Source organism: Saccopteryx bilineata, chromosome 3 (assembly GCF_036850765.1).
Source record: "Saccopteryx bilineata isolate mSacBil1 chromosome 3, mSacBil1_pri_phased_curated, whole genome shotgun sequence".
Classification (NCBI taxonomy): domain Eukaryota; kingdom Metazoa; phylum Chordata; class Mammalia; order Chiroptera; family Emballonuridae; genus Saccopteryx; species Saccopteryx bilineata.
Window position 1 is genome coordinate 117,598,171 of NC_089492.1, and position 13,151 is coordinate 117,611,321.

The 13,151-nt window shown below is 34.7% G+C and overlaps 1 protein-coding gene across 2 annotated transcripts in view; it reads right to left on the bottom strand.

Moving 5' to 3' along the window:
- Nucleotides 1-13,151, bottom strand: part of USP34 (ubiquitin specific peptidase 34) — a 287,003-nt gene that overhangs the window by 138,687 nt on the left and 135,165 nt on the right. For both annotated transcript variants that reach the window (XM_066267204.1, XM_066267203.1), the window contains exons 20-23: nucleotides 11,338-11,433; nucleotides 5,628-5,710; nucleotides 1,941-2,095; nucleotides 709-822 (exon numbers count right to left, since the gene is read on the bottom strand). In XM_066267204.1, coding sequence (XP_066123301.1) covers nucleotides 709-822; nucleotides 1,941-2,095; nucleotides 5,628-5,710; nucleotides 11,338-11,433 — 448 coding nt within the window. The remainder of the gene's footprint in view (nucleotides 1-708; nucleotides 823-1,940; nucleotides 2,096-5,627; nucleotides 5,711-11,337; nucleotides 11,434-13,151) is intronic.

Here is a 13,151-nt window from a genome sequence, read left to right on the forward strand (position 1 = left end):
TGATTGATGCTTCTCATCTCTCTCCATTTTTGTCTGTCCCTATTTATCCCTCTCTGACTCTCTGTCTCTGTAAAATAAATAAATTAAATAAATAAAATTATTCTTTACCACACAGATTAACATTAGTTTTCTGTCATTATAACACAATTGCATCTTCTGAAGAAAATTAATGAAAAATGTGAACAAATAATACATAAATCAAAACTATCGCAATTTGTGAGGGTCTTCAGCTAATAAATTAATCCTATACTTCATGGTCAAAGATCATTTAGGTTATATTTTATTCTAGAATAAAGCTTACCAACAGGAATACTGGAGTTGCTCAAGAGCAACTAAAAGTTTTGGCCTCAACAAATGGCAAAAAAATCGTATTTTAGACAAATCAGCCTCTGTTTGACAAAACTACTTGATTATACTATCTCGGAGCTTTTACAGGACTAAAAGAACACTCAGATGGCCTCTTATCTATTAATCAAGGAATGTGTAATTAGTTCATTAAGCACAATAAAAGTTAACATTTGTAACAAAAAGTCACCAAATTTGCTTTATAAAATTTTTTAAAACCTAAGAATAAAAGGCTTTAAAAGTCTCCATAGTTAATAAAGTCAATGATTAATAAACTATATAAGATAATTCAGTAACCTAGTTTGAGAAATACAACAGAAATTCCATAGCTGAGCTAATAAAATGACAAGTCTAAATCCATACCTCAGAGTTTGAACCACCATCATAAGCACTGGTAGCCAATCGAGCCAAGTTACACAGATGCTGAAACAGGTTTAAGCCAGTCATGCTAATAGTTTCAGGTTTTAGCTGGGGCATCTTAAAAAACAAAATTTGAAGCTAGTTTAGTGTGGTAATTAAGTTAACATTTTATTTTAGTGGATTTAACTTAGATTTAAATTAAACCTAATTTTACTGAAAACATTATAGAAAGAAATGTACCAGCTCAGATTTTCAGTGATAATTTGAAAAGTTAAAATAAACACTGAATAAAAATTTTTCAAGATCATAATTAAAATAACTGAAATGTTTCAACTTTTATACTAAACATACACCCAGAGAAAATAAATTTTAAAATGATCATTTATCATATACCTAGACCATGCACATTTATGAGATGAGCTGCTACAGGTATAGTTTGGAAGTAACAGGTTGAAATTAAAATACCTGAAGGTCTATTTGTAACTTTGCTTTGAATCATTTTTTTTTTGGCTCTGGATCTTTCAACTGATTTAGTTTACATATCACAGAGATAATGTGAGAGTCTGCAGAGAGTCTTTACAATCTCAAAAATAGCATTAAAATAATAAAAAGTCTACTATTCTGCTGTTATAAAAAAAATTGACACCTGAACCAATTGTTGCATCTGATAAAGGAGAACAAAAACTGTATAGAAGAGTATCTTTAATATCATCACAGCAACTCCTAAAACTATCTTCCCAGGAATCTACAAAAAATCTGAAGACGGCTTATATCTGCCAGGAGACTGGCTGAACCTACACCATTTAATGAAGAAGGAAGAGTCACACGATACAGCTCTACATTATTGGGCATGGGCAGAACTCCTGAAAACTTAACTACAATGTTATTCATTATTTAATAAATAAATGCCAAAATCCCCCACATTTCTTATTAGTGTTTGCCTAAAGAGTTATGCTAATTACTGTTAGTTTAAGTAATTTATACCTAAAAGACAGAATATGTTTGTAAATATACACTAAGTATTCATTTTGATATAAACGCTGTAGAAAAAAATTAAAGCAAAATCTAAGCATCAACAATTATATAAGGACCTCAGTAAAACAGCAATTTATCTATTTTTATAAAAAGATGTCAATAGAGGAAAAAAAGAACATTATAGAGTTTATATTTTAAGTGATAGAAAGGAAATATGAAAAAACAATATAAACAATAAAACTGTCAAGAAATAAAATTACCTTCTCCAGGAAAAGATGTTTGTAGGTTTCCATTCCCATAGCATGTTGATCTTTACTTCGAACTTGATTTAAAAACCAATGTAGTGCATCATCATAACATTCAGAATCTTCTACTAAACAATGCCACAAAATGTCGACTTGCTCTAGACTTAACCCTGTATAAAAATTACAAATTTTGAATCATAGTATATATAATGTTTAGGTTCTAATTTAATGTACTAGAAGCACCAATATATCCAAAAATATAAAGGAGGTATTTTATAGCAATTTATAAAAATTATTTTATAAAAGGTTTAAAGTAATTCATGCTTTTAAAATATAGTTAACTATAATCCATATATAGATCATCAAAGAATATATAAACTTATAGTATCCTACAAGAGTCATATAGTCTGGAAAATCATTCTTCCAAAAATAAAAATAAAAATAAGCATATTATTGTATTACAGTATACATGATTAAGGGAAGGTAATCCCAGAAGTTGAGAAATCAATTCTAAAGTTTAAGGGTTAAGTACAGAGTGAATATCATACCATGCATGTTCAAAGCTCATTCTATGCACACAAGAGGTAAATAATATATGCTAATAAGCATTATTTCTATAAACTGTAAAAAAAAAAAGGCCTTGTGATAAAAGCAAGCAAAATGAAACTGACTACCTAAAACAGAGAATAACAACACATCAGGGAACACAAATAGCTGGGGAGCCAATGTAATGAGAATGGTACTTTGACCCAATTATCAAATGATTCCATAGTGCAACAAAAAGAAGTCAGAGAATCATTTATAGAGAAGAAAAGGTATTAAAGGCAATCACAAGTCTGAATATGAGTAAATGAGACGATCTAAAAGGGTAGAAATAAAAGCATTACTGAGATTTACAAAATACATTATAAAAAGTTCCAAAGCCTAGAGTTATTCCCCAGAATAAGAAAAGATGTGAAGGTATTGCAGAATCATAAGAAACTTCTTGCTCTGGAAAAGTTGATGAGATTCAGAATATGAAAAACACCTCAAAATATATTTACCTAGTAGCAATGCCAGTCTACAGTTTGAGCAGAAAAATAGCATCCTATCTGTTTCTTAAAGAAATAGTTAATATACAGATTACTTTTCAGAGCAATTTGTGCCTCTGGGAGTCAACATAAAACTAAAAATAGGCCCTGCCGGTTGCCTCAGTGGATACAGTGTCAGCCCAGTGTGTGGAAGTCCCGCATTCAATCTCCTGCCAGAGCATGCATGAGAAGTGCGTGTCTATTTGTTTTCCCCTCCTGCTCCCTCTTTTCTCTCTCTTTCCTCTTACAACCAGTGGCTTGGTTGGTTCAAGCATGAGCACTGAGCACTAAAAACAGTTCAGCTGATTCGAGCATCAGCCCCAGACAGGCGCTGCCAGGTGGATGCCGGTAGGGGTGCATACAGGCATCTGGCTATCTCCCCTCCTCTCACTTAAAAAAAAAACAAAAAAACCCCAAAATAGAAACAACCTTTACTGTATATAATAACTTAAACACACTAAGTAATTAAGATAAGTGAAGAAAATAGATAATAATTTTAAAAGTCTCCAGGTTAATTATAGTGAACTATATGATAAAATAAGTGTATTATAAATGGCTGAGTCATCAATTTATATTCAATAGGCAACATATACACTTTATTATTTTAAGTTTTTAAAAAAATATGTATTTGTTGAGCCTGACCAGTGGTGGCACAGGGAATAGAGCATCGACCTGAGATGCTGAGGTCCCAGGTTCAAAAGCCCAAGGTCGCCTGCTTGAGCACAGGATCATTAACATGATCCCAAGGTCAATGGCTTGAGCAAAGGGTTACTCGCTCTGCTGTAACCCCCTGGTCAAAGCACATGAGAAAGCAATTGATGGACAACTAAGGTGCTGCAACTACAAGATGATGCTTCTCATCTCTTTCTCTTTGTCTATCGCTCTCTCTCAAAAATATATATATATTTGTTGCTATATTAAAAATCAACATTAATTCATTAACTTAACAAATACATAACTTTGTAGTAACCATATTATACCTGACAGAAACTGTGCCAATAAAAGTAATACAATTATGATCTGGGAGAAGTAAATTTTCAACTTGAGTCTATCAGGATAGTAGCTATAATACACAAAGAATATATACTGTGCTTACTGGGATGAGAGCAGCAAAATAAACAATTCATTATTCAAATACTTAGAAGAGTGGTTAACATTTTTCAATGAGAGTCTACATGAAACATAGTGAACATATGAAATTATTTATGCTGATAATACTTCTTTTGGTTTGACTTCTCCATGAGTAAGATGGGGATTTATACATTTTATTTATTTCCTATATGGTATCCATCATAATGGATATGATAAATGACATGTAACATAAAACTAAATAGTATCCTATCAAAAACAGGTGTCTTCATTTTAAAATCTGTTGTTATCACAATGTTAGTGGCATTTGTTACAAATGACTTGGAAAAATCATAGACTTCAACAGTAAAATAAACATATAGTGCATCTTTGGCTCAGGTATGGACTTAGTACGGTGATGACACTTCTCAAGCTAGTAAGACTCTCAGTTTGACTATATTAACAAGGCTAAAGAAAGAGAATGTCCTTACAAATGAGGTTTGTTGACATGAACACACACACAGTATGGAGAGTGAGAGATAACACAATCAGTCTAGTAAGAGAAAAGGAGCTCTGGCCAAAAGAATAAACCTTCCCACTCTCTTTTGAACACACTTAGCATGCAGGTTTGGACATGGTCCACATTCTGAATATAACAGATAAATCTCCATTTTTTAAAGGTTAACTGTTAATGAAATTGAGTTTTAGATTAAATAAAACTAGCCTGACCAGGCGGTGGCGCAGTGGATGGAGCGTCGGACTGGGATGCAGAGGACCCAGGTTCGAGACCCCGAGGTCGCCAGCTTGAGCATGGGCTCATCTGGTTTAAGCAAAAGCCCACCAGCTTGAACCCAAGATTGCTGGCTCCAGCAAGGGATTGCTCAGTCTGCTGAGGGCCCGCGGTCAAGGCACATATGAGAGAGCAATCAATGAACAACTACGGTGTTGCAACATGCAATGAAAAACTAATGATGGATGCTTCTCATCTCTCTCCATTCTTGTCTGTCTGTCCCTGTCTATCCCTCTCTCTGACTCACTCTCTGTCTCTGTAAAAAAGAGGAAAAAAAAAACAAAACTAGAGTCCCTAAATGTTTCTATCACCTATGAAACCAAGCAATTTTGGGTATGATTAGCCTGATAATAATATGTAGACAGTAGCTGTTTCCAACTGACATGACAGAAAGATTTATAACCAAAGGTAATAAAAGATGGAATCACCCTAACCCAGTGGTTCTCAACCTGTGGGTTGCGACCCCGGCGGGGGTTGAGAACTGCTGCCCTAACCTATGTTCTATTCCAAATAGTCTGTTCTTGAAATGAATCACTTATTCATTGAGAAAGTGGAATTTTCAGAGACTGAAGTAAGAATGTATCAGGATCATGTTCAGCCTGCCATGTACACTGGGAAGACAGTCATTACTGAGAATAATTTAATGATTAAAGAGTCTAAATGCAGAACAAAGAAAATAAGAAAATCTAAGTACATGAGTATATTACATTAGACTCTTCTCCAAGAATCAATACAGATCTTAAAACTGATTAAAATACTGATTAAAAAACTTACTGAAATGATCAGGTGATCCCAGAGTTGAAAACACACAAGTCAAGAACTGAAGTCGAACTTGAACTTCAACACTGTGGCTGTACCTGTACATAAAAAGTCATTAAATAATTGAGCAAAAGATCCTATTTCTTAATTATTTTTAAAGACTTAATGGTCCTTTATCTTAAATTATAACAAAACAGTAAAATTCCATTTTCTAAACTCATAATTATTAAATTATATAACTTCGGTTACACAAAAAGGTCATAAAGCCAAATGTTATGTTTATGATTTATGTTATTTAATAAATTATAAAAATCTGGCCCTACCGGTTGGCTCAGTGGATAGAGTGTTGGCCTGGTGTATAGATGATCCAGGTTCAATTCCTGGTCAGGGCACACAAAAGAAGTGACCACCTGCTTCTCTTCATCTCCCTCTCCCCCTTCTTTCCCTCTTTCCCTTCTGCAGCCAGTGTCTCAACTGGTTTGAGTGTCCGTCCTGGGAACTAAGGATAGCTCAGTTGACTGGAGCATCAACCCCAGACAGGCGCTGCCAGGTGGATGCTGGTAGGTCTGCGACCGTTTCAGGTGCTAAAAATAGTTCAAATGATTTGAGCACTGGCCCCAGATGGGGGTTGCCAGATGGATCCTAGTTGGGGCACATGTGGGAGTCTATCTCCCTTCCTCTCACTTAAAAAAATAACCTGCAAACTCTTAGAAAACAGTTTTAAATTAGATGCTAGGAAAGTACGTAAGAACTCAACAATGGAACAAATTTTCAAAACAAAACTTTGAAATTATGCAATATGCACATTAATTATAAGTTAACAAAAAAACTAAAACTCTATCTAAAAATTGCATGTTTCATGATCACTATCCCTCCAGGGATATAAACTTATTTCTTAAACAAAAAACACTAAAATATCATTTCCATAAATCTAGTTTATAAAGAATTCAGCTGGTACACAACTGACAAGTTTTTATTCTTTTTCTTTCATTTTTCCGAAGCTGGAAACGGGGAAGCAGTCAGTCAGAATCCCGCATGCGCCCGACCGGGATTCACCCGGCATGCCCACCAGGGGGTGATGCTTTGCCCATCTGGGGCGTCGCTCTATTGCGTCCAGAGCCATTCTAGCGCCTGAGGCAGAGGCCACAGAGCCATCCTCAGCGCCTGGGCCATCTTTGCTCCAATGGAGCCTTGGCTGCGGGAGGGGAAGAGAGAGACAGAGAGGAAGGGGAGGGGGAGGGGTGGAGAAGCAAACGGGCGCCTCTCCTGTGTGCCCTGTCCGGGAATCAAACCCAGGACTCCTGCATGCCAGGCCGACGCTCTACTGCTGAGCCAACCAGCCAGGGCCATAACTGACAAGTTTTTAATGTTATTTTCAAATCTAAATAACTATAATTCATGTACACAAAAATTCAATGTTTCATGTTAAAGTTGTTGAGTAGATGACTTTTCATGGTTCTCTGGGAATTCAATTTGTAGGCATTTTGCAAAGAAATAGCATTTTTTAAAAGTTTGGGGAGAAAATATAAGAGGTAGGTCTGAAGCTATAAACAGGGGCCAGATTGTGGCCAGCCTGAATGTCAAAAGAACTTAGTATTGACTTGGATGGAAGTCACTGAACAATGCTGAGAGGACAGGAAGCAAATGAGCGGGTTTTCATTTCAGAGATCCTTTAGCGACCCTGTAAACTGCATACTAAATTGTGTATTAACACAATATTCTAATACCACAATAATCTTAGGAAACAGTCAATGAAACTAAGTCAATCATGAGTTCTTACCTCTATGTTACAAATATCAAATGGCTGGTGGTTGTGGATAAATTGCCAAAATTACTTGACCCACAACAGGCAGCAGCCATCCTGAGCCCTGATCCATAACCCAGGTTATAGAAAGTCAAACAGCCTCTTAATTCAACTTCCAATAACCTCTAAGTGAGTGCAAAAAAAATGTTTTTAAGTGAGAGAAAGGCAGATAGCAAGACAGACTCCTGCATGCACCCTGACCAGGATCCAACCAGCAACCCATCTGGGGCTGATGCTGAAATCAGCCAAGCTATCCTCAGAGCCTGAGGCCTACACTCAGACTAACCAAGCCATTGGCTGCAGGAGGGAAAGAAGGAGTAAAGGGGGAGAAGGAGGGGAAGAGAAGCAGATGGTAACTTCTGTGTGTCCTGACCAGAATCAAATCTGGGACATCCATACGCTGGGCCAATGCTCTATTCACTGAGCCAACCGGCCAGGTCCATAAGTGCAAATTTTTAATTTTCCCAGAATTAGTTTCAAAAACATTACATTAAGTCCACTGTTTAAGTTTAAAGTTAAGGTTTTCTAAAGATTGAGTTTGCTGAACATACCTTTACTGCTCTTTACTGTACTGTATTAATATTATATATATTTATTAAAAAATAAAGATGAACTCATTACTCTTGCAGTGCCCTTAAAAAAAAATGAAAAGTACATGTAGTAAAGTGGCTGGGGTAGGGAAGAGGAATATAATAAGCCACTCAAAGACTAAAATGCTATCTAGATAAAATTCAAGATCAGATATCACTTCTCATCCTATTCTAATAGGACAGATTTTATAGCAGAGGCCCTGGAGAACAGGTTCAAATATGAGTTCTAGCATCTATCAGTTATTTGATTTCAAGTAAGTTACTATACTTCTCTAAGCAGGAGTCTGAAGGACACTGGTTGCAAGCATAAAAGGGGAAAAATCTTGTTCTTTACAAAGTTCCAGTATTTCCTGAAAACTTCCTTCCCCTATACTTGCATCTCTGATAAGGGTCCCATAACCCTAGAAAGCATGGATCCAGCCCTTTTGTCATCCTTCTTCAGCTTCCACAGTAGAACCATTGGCTCCACCCTTCGAAGGACTCTGTTGTTCCTCACTGAATAGATGGAAAATAATATGCCACAAACTCAGAATGCCTTACAACTCAGCTTTACAGCCTCAAGGAAAAAGGGAGTTATACCAAAACAATCAGACAACATCTCTCTGCTCTAAGGTTTTATTTTCTAGGATGCCAGGCAACAGGGTTAATTGGAGGATTAGAAGGATATTCTGGTCTACTCTAGGAAAGTTTAAAACTCATCTCCAAAGAGAACCACTCTATTTATCCTTTTTACCACAGAAGCAATGCTTCTGTGAGGTTCTAACTCTGGTTCCATTAACAAGGTAAAGAACAACCCTGTAGCCAATGCTGTAAACAATCAACTTTCAGACCTGTGTTCATATTTTGGTATTTAACGTTGGAACTTTCTCTTTTTGAGGATGATTCACCTATGTTTTCCATCTCTGCTCTTAAGTATTACATCTCTGCTCTTTAAGTCCATAGGCTTGTGGCTATGGTAGAAGCCCTTTTATAACAGGATTTATTTCTCTTTTGACAAGTAACTTGAATTTTCTGTTTCCTAAAAATGTTGAAGATGTGGGTCATTTATGGTTTAATTTCTGCTCCTTTTTGATCTTATTGATTTTTTTTTATATATATTTTTAACTTTATTTATTTTTTACAGAGACAGTGAGTCAGAGAGAGGGATAGACAGGGACAGACAGACAGGAACAGAGAGAGATGAGAAGCATCAATCGTTAGTTTTTCATTGCGTGTTGCAACACCTTAGTTGTTCATTGATTGCTTTCTCATATGTGCCTTGACTGCGGGCCTTCAGCAGACGGAGTGACCCCTTGCTGGAGCCAGTGACCTTGGGTCCAAGCTGGTGGGCTTTTGCTCAAACCAGATGAACCCTTGCTCAAGCTGGTGACCTCGAGGTCTCGAACCTGGGTCCTCTGCATCCCAGTCCAACACTCTATCCACTGCGCCACCGCCTGGTCAGGCTGATCTTATTGATTTTATAGATCAAGAAAAATAATTAAATAACACAGACTGAAGAACACTCAGAATTTTAATAGAATTTAAAGAATACATCTTGTGTAGTAGTAATTTTGTAAGCAAAGCTATGGAATAAATTTAAGGAAATAACTCAATTAATTAGACAAGCTTGTAGAATAGGATGCCTTAAGAAATCACTAAACAATAAAACAAGAAAGGCTGGTTGAGTTTTGATTTTAGAGAGCCTAGAATATTAGGCTGAAAAACCTGGAAGTTATTTTTTATGCAGTGAAGAATCTAAACAGGCTAAAGGGGGAAATTTCTTGTTTGCTTTATACTCTAGTTTGTTTTAGTGAAGTAACTATAATTTATAATCTATATGTGCCAAATGTAACTCACTAAATTATTTCATTTATTCCTTACAAAAATTCATAAGATAAGTAAATGAAATATATTAGAGAGGTAAACAACTGAAATAAGGTCCAAAAAATAGATTCATAATCTAAATCCAGGTCTGGATCATTCTTAAGTCCATGTGCTTTCCAACAAACCACACTACCCTTCCTAATTTAATAAAGAAAAAGAATTAGTCTTATTATTAACAATCATAAGGGCAGATTGTGACAAGAAGACTGACCCACAAATTGGTTAAAAGAACTGGAACAGTGTTTGGGAATGTCAATTTGTGAAAAGACATGGGGTATATTTTATCATTAAGGTAACTAGTGGTTGATGACAGTACAAGGTAACACTTAAGAACATGAATTATAGAAAACAAACTTTCATTATTCATAAAATGTTTATAAATTGAATAATAAAAAAATCGGGCTTCACTATTTATAAACTGTGTGACCTTGGGCAAGTTATTTATCTTACAGCTTAAATGTTCTCATTTTTAAAATGAGACTACCTAATTCATCATTATTAAAATGAGACTACCTACATCATCATTATTCATGTTTGGAAATAAAAGAATATAAGAAAGGTCCAAATCTCCAAGCTTTAGGTGACTGGGAAGACGATGGTACTCATATTAAAATCTGAAGACAAACTGCTTTGCGGGGAAAAAAAATAAGTAAACTCATTTTTGGAGATAAAGTATGCCTTAAAGGTCTACGACTTTTCTGAACACTTTTTCAGCTGATTCAACTTCCATCTACATGAAAGTTGTCTATGTTTGTAATTTTCTCAGTAAATATGATGCTATTTATTCACTAACATGCTGATACTGACACTGAGCTGGTTCCCTTGATTTGGCCATCAGTCCCCACCAACTGACTCACAAGAAGAAACCTTCTGAAGTTGATGGTTACTTCTAAGCAAGCATCTCCCTATAAGAAGTTTTAAACACAGCTATACCACTGATTAATTTCTACCATTTCTTATCTAAAGCCACTTCAACTTATTCAAAGAATATTTTTGGTGAAATATTAACCTGTTATGTTCTGTTTTTAAACTTTCCACACATGTCCTAAACGTTTTAATAGTAATACACAAGTATAATAATAAAGAGAAATGTCTTATTTCATTATATGTTAAATATATTGGAAGTAAACACTTAAAAATTTCAATGTCAACACCTTAATACATTAAGACAAGAACATCAATGATTTCTGGGGGAAAAAATTACATTTAGTTCCTAAAAACAATGACTTTGAACAGATCTCAATAATCAACCCCCAGCTATGTAACCTACATTTCCAGAAGATTAAGAGTTACAAAAAATAACTTTTATAAAATTCTTCAACTTAAAAAAATCCTTTCCCTTTAAATTTTTACAATAGAAGTTTTTATATTGATTTACTATATTAAAAAAAAGTAGAAACACTGAAAAAGTTTCTTTCAGAGGACAATCAACACTTAAACATAACTAACCTAATTAAGGGATACTTACAGTGCATGTTTTTGCCTTCCTTCTCTTACAGATTGAATATAGTACACCAAATTATCAAAGAAAAGCTTCATCATGTTCAGTTCTTTTTCTGCCCACCTGAACCAATTGAAAGAAAAAATAATTTTTAAAGCCATAAGGTAAGAGACTAAATCTATTATAGGATGAAAAAACTAAGTATCTATAAAATCTTTAAATATAAAATCTTTTAATTGTTAAAACTTACAGGTTGTATTTATATTTGAACTGTGGAAAGATACAAAACAATGCACCTTAATTTTTATGAATTTAAAGTATCAATGTCATTTTTTAATCTCAAAATATTCAATCCCTGTGAGGGAGATAAAATATCTAGTAGAATGTTAATTATAAAAAAAACTCATAATTATAAATGAATATTTAATATTTAAAATAGTATCTACAGTTCATATAAGGATGGCTTGTGTGCATAGGTCATTATTAAGCAGAATTCAGTCAAGTGCCTGGCACACATAAACTTAATAAATCAAAATTTTTTTACTGTCAATATGTAACTTGCTTATTCAATCCTTTTAAATATCAAAGCTATATAAGTTCCAAAGTAACTTAGAAACACTAGGATAAGAAAAGATAGGACAAATACAGTCAGAAATTCCAGAGCCCTTAACTTCCACAACTATCTTACACAATATTTGCTAACATTGTATCTGCTAAAATGTCCAGATGTAAAAGGGTTAAAATCCCCAAACTTCTAATGTAATTTACATCATGCTCTTGCTACAGCTCTCTTTTCAAAATAAGTTACTCTTACCTTGTTAATCATTTAAGGAAGATCAAATGGTAAAAAGAAAACATGACTTAGGTATAAAACCAGTTCTAACACACTTGCTCCACAGCTTTGGGCAAGTAATCTGACCGTTTGAATTCTGTTTGCTGGTTACCTGAAAATTTACTAAATGGATAGTAAAAATAAAGAATAATAAATTCTGATTTTAAAACATGGGATGAAAGAGTTTAAGAGATAATATGTACCAAATGGTGAGTGCTGCTGCACTTAACAAATCTGCAGTAAGTTTAAGTTCTTGTTATTACTGATGCCAACTATAACAATGAAAAGCTCCAAGTTCTTTTAAGTGAAGAGTTAGATAAGATTTAGGGGATCAGTCTCATGTTAGAAACTTTGTGATTTGTCATTAATTGAGCCTATTTACTTTTTTTGAAGATTTTATTTTTATTGATTTTACAGAGAGAAGGGGGTTAGCAAGAAGTTATCAACTCAGAGTTGCTTCACTTTAGTTGCTCATTGTTTGCTTGTTGCCTGTCTTATGTGCCTTGACCCAGCAAGCACAGGGTTTTGAACTAGCAACTTCAGTGTTCCAGGTCAATACTCTATCCACTGCGTTACCACAGGCCAGGCTACATTTAATTTAAAGAGCAAACTCAAAGGGTTCCAAATCAATATCCTTAGGTTCAGGTACTTGATTAGTAACTGACTATTCAGAGTTTGCTTCTTCTACAAAAGTGTTACCCTTTCTTCCTCTTTAACATGAAATGTCACAATGATGTCACCAACTTGCCCATGTAAATCCCTTTCATACTTTAGAATTTTGTTAATTCAGCCATTTAAACACTATGAGAAGTGTCAATGAAATAGGATTCATGCTATTCTTTTAAGGATGCTAAATATTTTCCTCCATTCCTGTTTTAACATCTCAAGGACCTTCCCTGCATTCATAAATAGTATGACTGATAGAGTCATATTGTAATATTAATGAAGAGAGACTCTCTAAGTTGCTTTTAAAAGAATAATTGAGGTTCACATTAAGTAAATCTTCTTA